Source organism: Phragmites australis, chromosome 5, assembly GCF_958298935.1.
Source record: "Phragmites australis chromosome 5, lpPhrAust1.1, whole genome shotgun sequence".
NCBI lineage: Eukaryota > Viridiplantae > Streptophyta > Magnoliopsida > Poales > Poaceae > Phragmites > Phragmites australis.
Genome location: NC_084925.1, coordinates 29515981 through 29534139, shown reverse-complemented (window position 1 = coordinate 29534139; position 18159 = coordinate 29515981). Strand labels below are relative to the sequence as shown.

Here is an 18159-nt window from a genome sequence, read left to right as displayed (position 1 = left end):
AGATAGCTCCTCAGCCTGCATCGTGATGCGGTACGAATGGTGCATAACATCGAGCTGAGGGTCAAGCAGCTGCAGTTGCGCTATACATACATGTTCAGAAGTTATTATACTTTTATAAGCAAAACAAACATAGAGTAAGAAGTAAGTGTCCAATATATAACATAACATAATTGATTGTTCAAAGCGTACACAAATATGTTAACGAAAACCAACATAACATGTCACAACCTTAAATATACTGGAAATCTCAGTACTACAATAGTAAACTACAATGTTGTGCACATGAATATCCATCACAACATGAATTACAACATATAACTCGATGAAGCAGACAATCGATGACAAGAAGGGTGTCTCCCATCTACACCTGAGTCGGAAGGACATGCTTCCATGGGGTTAACTTTTGGGACACCAACGGTGCATTTCTTGTAAGTGTGCCCGGTTCTGTTGCACTTGTTGCACCATTTTATGCAATGCCAGACTTCTGGTTCGTCCATGTCATTGCAGAGCATCGTAGCTCGGTGTCTTCCCTTCTTTTGTTTCATCTTATCGGGATCATACATGAAAACACAGTCGAGCCTAGGTTCCTTCATGAAAGATCCATAAATCCCGAAACCATATACCTCATAGTTCCAGGTGTTGAATAGAGCTTCCTTCTTGAAGTAGTCAGAGACATATCTCTGAGTCCGCATCCTCATCACAATACACGCGGCAATCACATGAGAGCATGGCTTGTGCAATAGCATCGGCTTGCAACAGGTGCAAATGCACATGTCATCGAAGATCTTGCACTCTTGGATAACTCTTTCACACTTGCCCCCTTTCCTTTGTCCGTGTATAGAATTTCGTATCTGTGCTATGCAGTTCCCATGATCTTCATTCGGTGTATCTTTGCCTTCGCTATCTTGTCTTCCATGTAGTTAATCATCTCCGTCCTATAAATCAGATGAGCATCATTCAGCACTGGGTGTGTTATTGCATAGTGTTCCCTAAAATACTTCCGTGTCCCTTGAAGTATGAACTCTATAATTCTCACCAGCGGTAAACCCCTCACACATTTCATCACTCAGTTATAAACCTCTACCAAATTTGTAGTCATAATGCCATACCTAGCCTCGTTTGTGTCATAGACCAGAGCCCACTTCTTTTTCGGCCCCTTCTTAATCCACTCACTAAACGACCTAGTAGATGACTTGGTCCTCCGCGTTATGCCAGCTTCATTATCTATTTGCAGGGACTCAAGAGGAATTGGTTCGTCCTTCGGTCCCATCACGAGCCTCCCTGCACGCTTATGTGTTTGTGTAAGGATCGGTGATGTTCTAAGGGGGGGGGGGCTGAATTATAACACTTAAAACTATTTGACTCCAAAGACTTCACAAGATAAACCTATATCAATTTCTATCTAAATATACTTTAAATTTATCTAGTGTGTCTACTCTACTGTTCAGAAGGTTTGCAACCTACTCTAGGAAGGAAAATTGCAATGATGTAAATGCAGAAATGTAAATAAGGTAGAGATAGCAAACTCAGCACAAAGGGGGGTTGTCCGAACCAAAGCTGAGTTGTTCTGCCACTTCAACGTTGTCGCTCCGCTGGCCGCCGTCTATGAGCGCTGTGAGCACCCAGAATCCCTAGCACCCCCTCCTAGTAGCATGTAGGCATCCCCGTAGTTCTTCCTCACGTGTAGTCGTGCGTTTTAACCTTCTGCCACAGTGTTGTGCTCATCGTTGGCGTGTTTGTGCTCTATGTGTGAGGTCGACCATCATGCTGTGATGCTTTGGGGCCTTAGGCCCCATATCCATGCAGGTTGTCACCTCCTACTGCACTGGAGGTGCTGTTCGATTTTGCTCACGCCTTTGCCCCCTCTCAAGCTACCGTCTGGTATTGCTCCCACCGTTGGCCGCCGTCGATGAGCCCCGAGCTAAATTCCCCATCGCGTGTAGATTCCCGTTGTGGACTTCCCGTCATGAAACCTTAGCCGGAGCACATCGCCGATGAGCATTCTGGCACAATTCCGCCATAATTCCTCACCGCCAGCCGATTTTCCCCCTCTCCTCCGCCGCTCGCACCACGCCATCACCCTCGCACGCTCATGTGGACTGGCCATAGACCGTGGCTCGGCCTGGCCGAGTGGGCCATGACTCAGCCCACGCGCCACTGGCCAGGCAGGCCAGCCCAACCGCCCGCTGGCCACACCCCAATGGGCTAGCCTAGCTCTGTAGCCCACTAGCCTCCAGCCCAAATCTGGGTGGGCATGCACTGTACGGCACAATACTGTGTAGCCCAAGCCCATCTTGGCCCATCTAGGACCGGACCTGGCCCAATCTGAGCCTATTTTGACATAGCTAGTACCGTTCATGTGGGTTCCACCAAGTCACTATTCATATGGGCATAGTCTGCTGTTCAGTGGGTCGCACCCATAGGCCCCAATTGTGAATAGTGCAATTTTATAATTTCCTGATTTAATTTTAGATTAAATCTTTCAGGAGTCGTAACTTCTCTGTTCTGGCTCCGATTCTGGCGATTCTTTCACCGCAATTCATCTAAATTCGAGATCTATCTATCTATCTATCATAGTGTGATATCAATTAGGGATCATTTAGCTTTCCATTTGGTGTTACTTAATTCTTCTGTAGTATAGCCCGTTAATGATCGCAGTCATAATTGCAGAACTGCTAGAATTCTGCGAGTGCTGCGCGGGAAGCGTCAAGTGCGAGGAAAATCCTGACTACAACCAAGCCCTTGAAGAAGACCTCAGATCAGGCAAGTCCTATGTCCTTGATCATATTCAATCTTTGTTTTCAAATAATCTACATGAACAACTTAAAACTGGACTTATATCGCATGTGCTATGTATTGTGCTTTTATAAACTGCTTGTAGTAGTTAATCATATCAACACTTGCCATGCCATAAATGTTATCATCCAAAATACATGTCACCCTAGAATTACTTGTTATTATATATATTAATGACTGACAACGCCTTGATATCTGTCATACTTAGGATTGAATACGTCTCCTCGGAGACGTCGCTTTTAAAACACCTCTCATCGAGAACAAGATTTACCGTTATCAATGATAACTCATATACTATGAATCCTTGATGGTTGTGAATTCCGTGATGGATGTAAAATCCTTGATGTCGTGTGGGATATGGTTGGTGATGTGTAAAAATGGGCAAAAACTGTTTGGCGAGGGCAGGTGGAGTAGTACTCTGGATGAGGATGCTCCTGGGAGTTTAAGTCACCTCTATGGTGTTCATTGCCAGTAGATACCTACCCTAGTCATTTAAGGACCGAATTATTGCGTCATCGTGCTTAGCCACCCCGTGCAACCATACGTCCTGAATGGGCATAACTTGACTTCACCTTCACCAGACTGAGTTGGGCATCATACTAGGAGGCTGAGAATAGCGAGCAGTCAAGTGGCCATATGTCCCTCTTTTTTAAGATTGCTAGTACCGGCCTAGTATTAAAAAGGATCTTGTCCTTCAGTACATGGACTCTGACGCTTGAGGTTAAATCTCGTAGAAAAGCTTGGCATGAAAAGTGATTATAATGTCTCGGTGTGATTCGCTCCTCTGCTTGCAACAGTTGGAGGCTGAGCAAGAATCGGAAATTCGACAAGGCTAAAGTGAGGTGCTACAAGTGCAAAGATTATTGGCACTACCAGTGGGAATACGAGAAGTCGAAGAAATAGGAGAAGGCGTTGCTCATGGCTGCAAAGAAGGATGACCACCCAGCGCTGCTCTAATGTGAAGAAAACAAGATTAAGGGGGAGTGTTGAAAATTAATCTTATTTTGTTGTCTTTAGGTAAGTTAAGTATTTAGTATAGGCAAATCAGATGCATGCACATAGAAAGTTATGATAGTTTTAGTTGGTCAGTTATCGTATACATACTCGTATGGAAGGTCTACGAGTCCGTGGAATACAAGGCAGCCGATCAAGTTCGAGTTGTATGTTTGCATGTGTCCAAGTCGTAGAGTTCGAGTCGGAGTTTGTATGCTTGTATAGCAAAGTACACGTGTAGGTGTACGGAGTCCAGATATAAGTCGGTTAGCTTGTATGTTTGGTGGGTTGAGTACTCAGGGCCTATATAAGCAAGGGCATGTAATAGGAGTTTAGATGCATCGAGGAGAAAAACTCAAAGTAGTTGGTTAGATACTTGGAGAGCTCGGATCTACTCAGGGCGCCGAATCTTGGAAAACTCAAAGTACTTGGTTAGGTACTCGGAGAGCTCGGATCTACGATCGGGTCGAGAAAAGCTTGAAATACTCGGTTAAATACTTAGCGAGCTCGGATCTCGAATCTAGACTTCGGAAGAAATAGAAGAAAAGAAAAGGCTAAGCTGTTGTGGCCTCGGAAATTTGTGTGTTCTTGTGTTCTCTTGTCGTGTTCCAACGAATCGTTGAGTTTCGGTTGACAGTTCGTCCGTCTTGCTTCTCATCGGGTTGTTCGTGTGGTCGTGGCGTTCACTTGGTCGGACAGCGTAGTTGTGCACGTGCTGATCACTCGCGTAGTCAAGCGTGGACTGGTCGGACGCGTGCTCACTAGTCATACCACTGCTGCTCGTGGGAGCTGGTCTTGAGACTACTGCTCGGAGCAGCTGGTCCTGAATGGTCCTGGTGGTCGGGAAAACCCAACAGACGGTTATGCTCCCGTAGTTCACGCATACCACGGACCTTGGCTCCTTGCCGTCGAGCCATTCGAGGCAGGCGCGGTCTTCTTTCCAGAGGTTGGAGCCCAGCGCGTCGAGCGGGCCACCCGCGGGGACGAGTTGCTCGAGCTCGTCGAAGGTGTTGTTGCCTTGTTGGTGATGGTGGCCGCATCCGCCAAGCCTTCCATCACGTGAAGCGTGTAGTTGAGCATGGGGTCGTCGCGGTCCGTGGTGCGGAGGAGGCTGGGGAAGTCCCTAAGACGCATGTGTTTGCTCATCCCGCGAGCCCAGCCCACCGGCGTGTCCAGGAACCCGTTCGTCGGCTGCTCTGCGTCTGATCATGCCCACACCACAGATTCGTGATGAAATGCTCACACCACATCATGCAACTCTCGTTGAAGAGGCGAACGACCGAGACGACTGACCTTTGAGGGGGATCAGGCCCTTCTCGACAAAGAGGCGGTAGTGGTGGTAGCCTAGGAAGCCGCACGCGCTGGCCGTCCACAGCAGCGCGCACGGCACGCCGAGATCCGCCGCGGCGTCGATGCTGAAGGTGAGGTCGGCGTCCGCCACCACGCACGTCACCGGCGGGACACCGGCGGAGAGGTTGAGGTCCGCGAGGAGGGCCTTGAAGTGGGGGAGGCAGGTCGTCATGATGGAGGTGCAGATGGCCGCCGCGTCCTGCGTGGCGTCAGCGTCGCACGGTGGCAGGCCGTCGGGGATGGTGGCGAAGCGGAAGTCCGTGAGGCCCTTGACGGCGTCGGTGCCGCGGGAGCGGACGAGGCGGCGGTGTTGTACTCGGTGTTGACGAAGGTGACATGGAATCCCTTGCGGTGCAGGACCTTGGCCAGCTTCATCATCGGCGTGACGTGCCCCCCTGACCCGGGAACGGCATGCACACGGCGTGCGGCTTGTTCTCGCCGGCCGGAGTACCTGTGCCAGCCATGCGCGCGCACGTCTTAGCTGGGATTGAATTCCTGTAAGACGTGTGAACTATGGTCCGGCAGAGATTGAAGTGTTTCTTTGAGATAGCAAGCTGACGATGACTTGTAGAGCTACGTGGTACCACCGTACTAGATAGCATTCTTGTCTGATCATCGTTACAGGTAGCAAACTGCGACAGCATTTTTTTCCATGGGAGTATCTGCTTTTCACAGTCACAACCAAAGGCAAACGGAAGAGACTCTTCTCGACAAGCCTTCGAACAAAATGAAATATGCACTTAAAATTAAAATAAGTTCTTCAGATGCCAAGACATAAATCTTGAAGATACCCTGCACTCCTTTTCGGGTCAACGTGTTACTTTCCCACTGACTTACCTGGGGCTGCCGCTTCCTCTGGACGGGTAATCAGGAATTGCGTGGTGGCAAATGTAAAATCAACTGGTCTGGGTTATGTCAGCCGATCAGGCACGCGGGGCTCAGCATTCCGGATTTGGAGTGTTTTTGGCCGTGCCATACGTTTCAGATGGTTGTGGTTCTCCTGGACACAGCCGGACCGAGCTTGGGTGGGTGTGGAGCTGCAATCTAAACTACTAGGTGTGTTAAATCTCACACCAAAATATTTAAACCATACGAATCAAAACTAAAAATACTAATAGAGGAAGCATTACATTCTTCCTCCCTCATTTTAGGACTGACGCCCATAGCAACCTACCATGTATACTGCAGGCGAATACATGATCTCCACTCGGTGCCACAGCTATGTCATATCCTCTACTAACTAACATGCATGCACTCGTACAATAAGGGGTGGCTCTGATACTATTTGTAATATTCTGCTTTTAAAATTTGCTTATAGCATCTCTTATATTTTTATTTCGTGTAAACTGAAGATACTATTTTTAGAGCTGAAGATTTATAAGTTAACCTTAAATTAAAATAGTACTGAATCCACCGTATCGGAACACTTAAATTATATAGAGATTAAAATTAAAAATATTAATAGACCGGAGTATTACATGATCCATCCCTAACAAGCCTTATTCTGCTTCTTTTCAAACACAGCAGAAGAAAGAACCGCTGCGTCGCTGATGCTCTGCGCGCGGACCGATGGTTTCGGGATATTGCTCACAACCTTACGGCCGATCTCCTGGCGGATTTTTTTCAAACTCTGGGAGCTCATCCAGGCGGAAAATTACGACTCGGAACTGCAAGCGGACGACGAGATCACCTGGACCATATCAACTACGGTCTAGGGTGACGAATGCCTACTTCTGCTAGATGTGCGAACGTAACCTGGAGACAAGTCGCCACCTCCATGTTGAATGCCCAGCATCACGATCCATCTAGACGTGGATCGGCACCTGGTCGGGTCGCTCCAGCTTTGGACCGACGAGCATGGGGTGCAAGATTGGTACTACTCGTTGGCCTTCCTCCACACGGACTCTTGCGATGCACCCTGGAGTCTCTGGAAAGAGCGAATAGATAGTTTTCCGTCGTACTTTCAAATCTTTGGAGCAAATTGTGTCGGAAATTTAAGATAGGCACGCAGCTGGATCCTGGCCGTACAAAGAACCTCGCTGTGTTGGTTCCCCTTGGTATTGTTTGTTTCTGCTTATCACCAGTTTCTATTTCTCAGATAACTTGATAAGTTGAAATAAACATTAAATTTATTGTTAGCTTATGATTTTTCTAATATAATAGTTTTTATTAAAATAAACTAAAACCTAATAAGTCGGCTGAGATCAACTTTTCTAAAAAGTTAGTATACTGATAGCCTAAAAATAAGCTCAAAAGCTAACTGTTTTTCTCAAAAGTTATAAATAGCTTTAATAATTTTTTAGAAAAAACTCATAAATTTCAGCTATGCCAAATAGGACCATTGTATCCCATAAGTAGTTGCCTTAGTTTTTTCATTTCGTTTTTCTACTCTTGTCGATCTACTCTTTGTGAGTAATCACGTCAGTCTTTCGGCCCCTCAATGGTCTTTTTTCAGTTAGTGCCCTTTTATCGTTTTTTTGCGCCACTGGTGCATTTTTTGGGGAAAACTAACAGTAGTTCTGCTCCAATTCAATTTGGAGGTATAGTCAAAAGAAACAAATTTACAAGAAGTGCCATCCGAAACGGAGCCAAGAAAAGCAATCAGAGCAAGAAAAATTACAAACTAACGTACGTCCCCATAGCCAATGCTAGACGCCTCTGCTTGATGTCATCGACAATCAAAGTTGCAACTTCTCCCGGATGTTTTACGTTGTTTGAAAGATACGTCGATTTTGCTCTTTTCAGATGTTCCACCAATGTAAATCATAGCACCATTGAGCTCTCTTCTTGCAGCTTTAGGTGTGGCCTTGGCAATCTCCAACCATCAGTCTTGAAGCGAGGGAAAGAGAAGAGGCGTGATGTGAGCCGGCAGGTGAAGTCTGAGATCAGCGAGCACCGAAGTTTGAACATGAACGGCAAAGGGGCACTCAAGGCAAGTGTGAGTGACCGTTTTCGGGAGAGTTGGGCACAAAGGGCACTGCGGCTGTTTTGGGCAACCACGACAGGCGAGATTATCAGCTGTAAGGATATTGTTTTGAATGAGAGTGCATGCAAAGAATTTGTATCTGTGTTTCGGACTGTGCCTTCCAATTAGGTTTGGATTAAAAGGAACAGTGGAGCCCTTGAATTGAGTCAGTTACGCTGATTTAGCAGAATAAGTGATGTTTTCAGTCCATTGCCAGATGATAGAGTCGGGAGTTTCCGGGTTGAGCTGAACATGCTAGAGTTGTGACTAGAGATCAATAAACTCAGCAATGTGTGTGGAGGTCGTGATCTTTTGCCGAAGGATTCGGATCCACCTTCCGTTTGATAGTTCAGAGCAAACAGAATAATTTCTCCTTCTAACAAGATGAAACAACGAGGGTACAATGGATTTAGGTGTTGTAAGCTCTCTTTCTTCTTCTTAATATAAAGCCAATATGACCGAAGTCGATAATTGGTAAAGTAGATTATGTAAAGACTTATTTAAAGTACACATATTTAGTCATCAATTGTGCATATAGAAAGAAGTACATAAGATTCTATATAAATTCAGACAGGATAATTGCCCTATATCATGTTTCGCATGGATTAATCTCAAAAAGAGTTAATTACAATAGAGATACGATCAGATCTAATTCTAAGAATCTCAACAAGTTCTCTTATATTCTAAATTCTAAAACCCCTGTCGAATGAATCTAATAGTAGCATGGCTCAGAATATTGCAACCGGCTATTCAGAACGCCACAACTCTGGTTAATGATTTTACACTAAGCAGGACAAAACCGTAACTGAGTTAATACGTAGGTATGATTTTTCCGTAGTGGGATAAAACTGAGCTACTTTTGGACCTAGACGTTAAAAATGCTATTTGAGGAATAACTCCAATGTAACCTGAAGTTTTGTAAATTTAGCATGAACATCTGAAGTTCACCTTATTTGTGCAGCTTTATCTATGCCTGTTATTTTTATATTTGCCCCTATAATCTATGCTAATTACATAGCTTAATATGGTAATATGTGCACAAAGCTTCGTAACAGCAGGCCCAAATGGGCGATCATAATAGGGTGCGAAGCGAGAATAGAAGCATAAACGAGTATATATAGTGGGGTTTGGGCAGAACTTGTTCGCTATGCCAAGTATTACTCAACATTAAACTATGCAAGCATACGTCAGTACAAGTGTGTATAAAACTATAAATGTGTGCTTGGTTTGCTACCACAGTTTATCAAATTTTGTCACAATTTCTGTAACAACTGTTTAGCTTGTGTTACAATTCTGATGTGCCATTATCATACCTCACTTGTCATAGACTCATGCTTTAGTCAAATCTTATCTAAAGGACGGCTAATAAATTATTGGCTACACCTTAGAAAAAACTTGACAAAATGTGTGGCATAGTATGATAAAAAACAAAACATGTTCTAACACCTATGGGTTACCCTACTCATTTTCTTTGCTTTGCTACCTCGTTTTTCATGCTTGCAACATTTAGTTGAATGTGTTTTCCCCATGTGACCCTTTTTCAGATTGAATTGAACAATTGGCAAAAAAAAAAAACATTTTGTCGGATTTGCTTTGTTTGCAGGGAGAGCTGCTGATCGCGCAAAGAACTAAGAAGGCGAGAACTATGACCAAAGCATTATGCGGAAGACAGTGGACCAGAGACATTGTCGGAGCGGTGTTAGTACAAGCCCTCATGGAGTATGTGCATCTGTTATCGGCGCTGGTCGGCCCATGGTCGATACTCGGCCACATCGGCGTACATCATGCTCCACCATGGCTCTATGCGGTTTCATGGGGCCAAGCTGCTAGATTGGTGGGCACTTCCTGCCGCGGGACAAACGGAAGGGTTTCGACTGGCAAATCTAGGAGCAGCGCAACACAAGTGTCTTCAACAATTGTGCGGCGCAGGTGCATCAAGTCTTAGGAAGCCGACTCTACGGTTGTGTCGTTTCATTGTGGATACAACCTTGAGCTCATTAGCGCGAGTGTCATGACACCATGCGTTATTGTAAAAATCGCAAATTTCTTACGGGCCTCTACGACCTCCAAAACCTCTCAGTGCACGAGATCAGCACCGTCCATCGCACGAACAGACGGCTCTCGATGCATACAGTGTTTGGTAAATTCTATAAGATCTATTTATAAAAGACGCCTATAAAATCCTAATTCAGTTACATGTCTGCTGATTGAATTAAAAATAAAAGAAAAAAACATATCATCACCGAAACTAAGATCTTTCATATGCTCCGATCATTTAGACTTACCTCCCGCAGCACGCAGCACGGCATAACACACCGCAGCCCCCCGTCACCCTTCTTCGCCCAAACCCCCACCTCCGCCACGCCATGCTCGCCCACACGCCCCTCTCCCCCCATCGCCGCCGGCGGCGGCGGCGGCGTGGAGTTCCGCCGCAAGCTCCACTTCCTCTCTGCCGAGCTCCACCTCGACCCGTTCCCACTCCTCGCCATCCACCCCGCGCTCCGCTCGGCGCCGTTGCTGCTCCTCCGCAACTCCCTACGCCTCCTCACCTCCCACGGCCTCTCCGCGCGCGACGACGCCCGCGTCTTCTCCGTCTTCCCTTCCTTGCTCACCTCCCCACCCGGCGAGCCCCTCCGCTTCCTCTCCGCCGATGCGCCACTCCCGCCGCCGCTCCTCTGCGCCGCGGTGGTCCAGTCCCCGCGCCTCCTCGCCGCATCCGTCCCCGATACCCTCAGCCCCGCGCTCCGCTTCCTCCGCCGCCGCGTCTCCCTCCGCCGGGAGCCCCTCCCGCTCGCCGCCGCCCTGCTCCTGGCGTTCTCCGTCGAGCGCACCCTCCTCCCCAAGCTCCTCTTCCTCCGTGGCGCGACGGGCCTTCCCGACCCCGCCGTCTGCGCGGTCCTCAGGCGCGCGCCCGCCATCCTCTCCTACGGGATCGAGACCAACCTCACGCCGAAGCTCCAGTTCCTCTCCGAACGCATGGGGAGGGACCCCGCTGCTGAGCTAGCCGAGTTCCCGCACTACTTCGCATTCAGCTTGGAGGGGAGGATCAGGCCGAGGCACGAGGCGTTGAGGGAGAGGGGCGTCGAGATGTCGCTTAAGGACATGCTCACAAGCAACGATGACGAGTTCAGGGAGCGGCTGCTCGACGCGACACTGTCGCCCACCAAGGCGAGGTTGTGAGCTTGCATCCAGAAGCACTGTATGCATGATAACTGCATCTGGTTATGAAGTGGCAGTGCTTTGAGAGCGGTTTCGACTTAACCAGATTACCCTCCAACATGACCCATGGCATAGGCAACAATTTGCAATATAAATTTAGTTTCACATGTCATTTCAATTTCAGCCTTGATGGTAAGGCTGAGATGTATGAAGTTCACAAGGAGAGAGGCATGGAGATGTTGCCTTACGGAATTGCTCAATGGATTATCCTTCTTATATCGTATCATATAATCAGCAGTGGTGAACGAAAAGTAATGCTTCTGTTAAGGTCATGCTGTCATTGAACTCGGGGGCTATGTTTTCATTCATAGCCGTGGAGAAAGGACGGGCCTGCGGCATGAGTTGCTGGACGACACCGAAGTTTGGCATCAATGGGGACCATGAACCTCCTAAAAATAGGTGTGCAGTAACTTGTAATCAGCTAAAATAGTTTAGTAATAGAATTTTGCTTTGCTCCTTTCTCAGTGCAAATGCTTTAGGGAGAGTCATGGAGTTAACAATGAACATAGAGGAACTTGATATCTTGCTGTTTGTGATAATGATAAAGGATTCCATGGGATATCATGAATGCACTTGTTGTTTGATTTACTTTTAGCATTATATAATTGGAAAATCTGAAATATGGAACACCTGATTATGGTTGTTAAACAAGCTGCTCTTTTCTGAGCTAGCAACATTTGGATGACAGAAATGCTATCCATGCTCAGTCATGGCTAAGATTCTCAGTTGTTAGGGTTGATGTTTACTTTGTCTCTGATTTGTTAGAGGACTGCCACGCTGAAGATTATCATTGTAATTTGGTTGTAACATGTACCCTCAGACTGCCTTTAGTTCATACACCTTGACTGTTGATATCCCAATGAAGTTAGAAGCAACAAAATATAACAATCATTTTCGTCCACTTTGTTAGCAATTCCAAGAAAGCTGCTCTGGAATTGTGGACAAGCTGAGATGAAGTGACCAACTGTATTCTTGTAAATTCATTCATAATTGCAATGGTGTTGGGCACTAGAAAATGAGAAATCTGTTAACCTTCTTTGTCCATAGTGTGTCACAATTCTGGCCGGTATGACCCCCTCTCCCCCCTCTTTTTGCATGCACTTTACAAATTAGTTACTGGCCTGATGAGCAAAAAAGGCCATGCTCGAAGTACCAAAGTTCCTTGTCAATTAGTTAGTATTGCAGCATGCTGCTTGATTTGTCCTTAGGAGCTTCTCCCACATGCATAACATTTGCCTTGGTTCTTGGTAGTGAGCAACAACATACCCATCCTTGCAGCCGTCAGTGTCAATTCTCTCATCTGTTTCATACTTGATTGGCAATCCACCCTTCTTCATAGCATTGACCCATATGCCCATTGCTACGTCTTCTAATTTGAACATCTGCAAAATATCATTTGGGTGTAGGTAGCAGAGCACGTCAGATAACAAGAAGCTAGACATTAAGTAGGGTTGAAATCGTTAAATCATGTGCTATAAGCTTGCTGGACTGCAAGCTTGACCAAATTGGCATTTGCTGCGATTTTTGAGCAGAACATTGAGTGAAACACCAAACTGAAATGTGGACAGCTTGTCTGCACTTATCTAGGCTAGTCTTTTGTTTAGCATGAATGTCATAGCTTGTAAATTTGCTAGTTTTTCATGTCGTATGTATAAAACACAGATTATTTTGCACCTGAATAGAATACCTTCAAATGACTTGTTTTATACCAAGTGTTGATTGCCTTTGCAATGTCTTGTGAGACCACATATCCTGGTCCATGAGCCCATGGTGGGTATTTCTCTTCAGGCCATTCCTGCAGAACACATCAGAATTGTTAGCATTTACATATTTTGCTGCTGATGTAGAATATAATTCGGGTGTGCCCCACTTGTGTTTCTGTTAGAACAGCAATATGTTGCAGATTAACCTGCATAAATGTCCTTGGGCAAATAGATTATTTCACAAACTCTGGAATTCAGATCGAAAAGGATTGAAATAAATTTTTTCTTTTACTTTTTCTGGAGGGAATTTGGATTTTTGGACTTTGATGGTAGTAGACCCTTTTATGTGAAGACATTACCTCTCGGCTTATGTACCATTTGCTTTCATGATTTCTGTGTGGACCTGAGTCAGAATTTATGCGACCATAAAGCAGCCCATGGCTGACATTAAGCTGTTTTACTGAGGATTGGATCTCATCTACACGGACAAAGGCATCATCGTCTGTTTTCATCAGATACTTGGCCGATACAGCACTGGTCTGGTAAAATAAATTACAGTCAAGCACAGTGAAATAGAAGAAACAGAAAATGGAGAAGCATAATTTAGTGGTGGTAGTGTTTACCCCGTAGATGCATATTGCTAGTGTCTTCCATGTTATCAGGCTGTAGTAATCAATAAAAGGCAACACCTGGATGTCACCATATGTGTGGGCCTCATTCCAGAGTTCCTTGTTTACCATGAGGTTTGTATGCTTTTAAACAGAAAAGACACCAAAATTTTGTGTCAAAAAGTCTGGTAGACAACTAGTGTCAGTTGACTATATATAACTTATTCTCTTTAGTTTTTTTACCAGGCCAACGAAAAACCGCACTGCTACTACTCCTTGGCGCACCGCATCATATTGCATCCATGTCCTTCGAATTGCCATCCTACGTTTGAAGTTGTTTGCTGTTGAAAAGATGCCAATCAGAATGTCGACATCTTTGCCGTCTGGAATTGGTGATGACTTCAGCATTTCAATACTAGAGTTCTCCAAGTCTTCTGACGTGGGCAAGCCACTGGCAATCACACTTACTAGCTTGATATCACCGGAAATTCTTACTTCATTAACAAACCAAGGTTCCAAACCCTAATAACAGAAGCAGCACTGGTAAGGATTGTAGCTATATCAGATTTATCCTGTAATCTATATGATAGAAGGTTACCATTCTATATGCAAACGAGGTAATATGTTTTCCATCAACTGTCATATGGATCCCCTCTAATCCTACACGCAGCGTTGCAATAGCAAGGTATCCCTGCTTAAATGGAAAATATGTGCTTGATTCACCACTTCTCTTGGTTGCTGGGTAGAGTTTTGAGTTCATTATGTTCTTTTCTTCTCTACCCACCATTGCATTACATCTCTCCAAATTGTCCACTGTGGTAGATATCATATAAATAGTGTGCGGGGCACAATTGTAACTTATTCAAAAGAGAATAGTTTGAAATACCTTCAGTCACGTTGTTAGAGTTAGTGCAGGGACAACGATCCTCCAATCCCCAGCCATTGCTTGCAGTGAAGGTACCCTGCACTATGACGGGATCTTGAGTAATTTTGTCGCCAGTTAGACGGACATTGTAGTGCAGTACAATGGGCTTTTCAGATTCCCCTGCGAGTGTTGTCCCGACAAGATCAATCCAAAAGTTACCAGAGAGACTTCCAGGAGTGCCTATAAGAGTTATTGAAGAACCTACAACCAGCCCACAAGGTATGTCAATGGTAACAGCATCAATCTCTGACTTGGAAGCGTTCATTCTGCGAATTGAATATGGACAGAGCCTCTCTTTTTCTCTCTGCGGAGAGCTTGCATGCTGAACTGATGTTGTCAAGTTTTCCCATGCTGTTCTTGCATCACTGATCGCCTCGATCGCATGAGGAAGGCCATTGGAGATGTTGGCTAAGTGCTTCAGCTGATTCCATGTATCTAGCCACTGAAATCCTTCAAGAGACGAGTTTCTGGAATCCGAGCTGTTTGAAAATGAAGCATCTGCTGCTGCTGCTGTTGCTACTACCACTTCTGGAGTCTTTTCTTGTGCGTCCATTGGGCTGTGGAACCATTCAAGGGGATTGGCATCTAGGATTTCATACCGAGATATCCCTGAAGCTGGGCTGTTCACTATCAGATGTCGCACAATCAGCAGAGAGAAGAGGGCGATCAGGACCGTGCCGGCGGGCTTCTTTGTCATCCACATCTTTGATCGCCTTTACGCTGGTGCCGTGGACATCACGAATTCACAGTATACCCGGCCTCATTGGAATATTAGCAGCCTTCTAGTCTTTATCGGTTTATCCTCCCTTCTGGTCAAGGCCCAGAATGGATAGCACCTGTCAGTGCAATAGATGTTACTCCCATGTACTCCAATTTAAGCACTTCTGCTAGAAATAGAATAGAATTGAAGTACTACTAGAAGTTGGTGACATTTCGGAGCACACCAAGAACAGCAAATACAAACTCATTGAAGGTTTTTTTATTCAGTTGAAATCTGAGCACATAGACTGGGGACAGTTATTGACTGAATGTGAAAGGAAGTTGCCGGCCCTCTCTGCATGACCATTTCAAATCCAATGGCCTGTGCCCAATATTCTCAAGTGGTAAGTTTGTAGCTATCAAAAGATACGAGAATACAACCAGGGAATGCCAAGGGTGGCGCCGTGCCGGACCAGGCGCCCGCAGTCAAAGTCCTGCAATTATCGCTGGTTCTTGCAGTCTTCGGACGTGTAGGCGGCGATTCTGACTTCTTTTTTTCCAGAAAATAATATACAAGATGATGTGATGATCTTTGTGATTGGTTCTTCGAGAACATGGCTTTCTGCTTTCTTGAGCAAAGTTGTGAACCCGAGCCCTCCAATATTTGTTTCCAGCAAATCTAGCTAAACTGAAAATGGTTACTTAAAAAATACTGAAAAAGGACGAGATAAAACCTCGCCAAATGTCACCACCAAACTTCGATCACTCTAGTAAACATAATTCATTGAGGTAACTGCCATGCATGCTGTATCAAGCAACTGCTTCATTTTCTTATTGGAAAGAAAAAAGCAACTGCTTCTGCTTGATCAAGCCACTAATCAACTTGGGCAAATTCGAGAGAGAGAGAGATGCTATGCATGGGATGCTATCGTAGCTTGTGCCTGGATCTTCAACAATGGAGATGCGATGGTAATCGCAGAAGAAGGGAGGAGAAGGAGAAAACGAGGAGGGCGCATAGCATATGCCTCCGGCCGAGGAGCAACGGACGAGAGAAACGAGAGGACAAGTGGTGCAACCGGCCGGGCACTGGAGGGCTTTTATACGACCGGGCTTGGAAGTTGTAGAAATTTTTTTCTTTGTTCTCTCTTCTCAACAATTAAACAAAAGAAAGCAACACACCCTGGTGACTGGACATCGTGCATGCCCACGACGAATAGGCCTAGACTTGGCCAGATACGGTAGCTAGTAGCACAAGCCTGATCAATTGCTTAATTGTAGATGTTGGATTCTACTCCTATCGTCTAGTCGTTACGGCTCCTCGTCCAACAATTACCGCAACAGGTGAACAGGATCACCACGCATGGAAACTGATTCGCAGAATTGATCAGCCGCAGATCTGATAGATATTTGTTAGCCAAGAAATCCCTATAATCTAGCTCTGAAATATCGCCTAATCGCTGTATATGTAGAGCCGAGAGCATCAATGCATTACTACAAAAGCTATTTTTCGAGATAATTATTGTTTATTTCTACATGCGATTCATAGGACAAACTGCTTGAGTACTTGCTGTGGGCCTCGTGAGTTTGTGGACCATCTGTGAAAATAGCTATGTTTACACAGGCGGTTCACATAAGAAACCGTATGTGAAAATATTCGTTTTCACAAACGGTTACTTATGTGAATCGTTTGTAGAAGTAGAGCTATTTTCACATACGGTTCACATAAGAAATTGTATATGAAAATGAGTTTTCACAGGCAGTTCACATTAGGAACCGCCTGTGAAAATATCCATAAATAGTGCCTGCTCGTGGGGAGTTCGATTCTGTTGTTCGAACAGTGCAGCTCAAGTGGTGGACGCAAATTTTAAAAAATAAAGGGGGAAGGTTTTGTTTTTGAATTTCTTAGAGGAGACATCTAAGGTAAAAGTATCTCATTCTTGGTAGCATCTTTTTAAGTATAGATTTAGATTTGTAGCTTATTTAGGGTTTGAAAATGTTATAGAGTGCTCATGGTTTTAGCTATTTAGATTCTTAAATTAGCTAAAATTTGTGGAAATATTGATTTTATTGTGTAGGTTCACATGATTCTAATATTATATTTCAAAATTGTAGCTTCAATTTGATGTTTTTTAAGCTTCTAGGAGGTTTCATCATGAATGAAGATTTTTTTTATCTAGATCTAGATGTAGAGGGAGAGAAGGTAATGAATCCATATTGTTTTGAGCTATAAATTTACACCAATGTAGTTTCAATTACGTAGACATATTATAATCATAACATGTTCAATTTTTTCTATATTTTTTTAAAAAATCTTTTTTTAAATTGATCTTATTATTAATTAATTAATGTATCTAATTCTATAGTTGAAGTTAAAGATGGACAAAGTATGGATGTACGATGCGCCAAGACATAGAGAAATCTATATCAAAGGACTTTCTGTTTTTATTGAAGCCGCCGAGAAGGACGCTTTCACTAAGAAGACAAAGGAAATATATTGTTCATGTTCTAACTACAAGAACCAAAAATTATGGATCAAATCAAGCATAATCAAATCACACTTGATCTTGAGAGGTTTTGTTGAGCATTACACATGCTAGTACAATCACGACGAACAACGTACAAGCGAACCAAACGACGACATCGCTGCTGATCAAGTGGATGGTGATGATGAGGGAGTCGAAAACGACACTGATGTTATGGTGAATGATGATACCAATTTTGATCTGGAGGAAATATTGCGCCATGCAGAACGCATGTTTTAAGGGACACGAGAGGTTTAGATAAGGCGTTACAGAAAGCATCGAAGGAACTTTTGTATGAGAAATTAAATGGTTGTGATAAGGAGTTTACGGTGTTGCATTCGGTGCTTGAACTTCTAAGGTTGAAAGCCAGCAATGAATG

At 44.7% G+C, this 18159-nt stretch overlaps 2 protein-coding genes and 1 pseudogene across 4 annotated transcripts; 1 reads left to right on the top strand and 2 right to left on the bottom strand.

Moving 5' to 3' along the window:
* Window positions 1–3526: 3526 nt before the first annotated feature.
* LOC133917561 (7-deoxyloganetin glucosyltransferase-like) lies at window positions 3527–5658 on the bottom strand (annotated as a pseudogene).
* Window positions 5659–10366: 4708 nt separating this feature from the next.
* On the top strand, window positions 10367–12224 carry LOC133917935 (transcription termination factor MTEF1, chloroplastic-like). Its single transcript, XM_062361747.1, has one exon. It carries the CDS (start codon window positions 10367–10369, stop codon window positions 11282–11284), a length of 918 nt encoding a protein of 305 aa, XP_062217731.1. The 3' UTR covers window positions 11285–12224.
* Window positions 12114–16335, bottom strand: LOC133919150 (beta-1,3-galactosyltransferase GALT1-like). Of its 3 annotated transcripts, XM_062363436.1 has the most exons (8): window positions 15700–16335; window positions 14521–15395; window positions 14233–14447; window positions 13878–14156; window positions 13650–13778; window positions 13386–13565; window positions 13011–13118; window positions 12114–12705 (listed from the first exon to the last, which is right to left on the bottom strand). In XM_062363436.1, the coding sequence occupies exons 2-8, from the start codon at window positions 15260–15262 to the stop codon at window positions 12493–12495; spliced, it is 1866 nt and encodes a 621-aa protein (XP_062219420.1). In that variant the 5' UTR covers window positions 15263–15395; window positions 15700–16335; the 3' UTR covers window positions 12114–12492. The 3 variants fall into 3 exon arrangements, with proteins under 3 accessions (XP_062219420.1, XP_062219419.1, XP_062219421.1); XM_062363435.1 differs by having other exon boundaries at window positions 14521–16335; XM_062363437.1 differs by having other exon boundaries at window positions 12480–12705; window positions 12998–13118; window positions 14521–16335.
* Between the last annotated feature and the right edge of the window lie 1824 nt (window positions 16336–18159).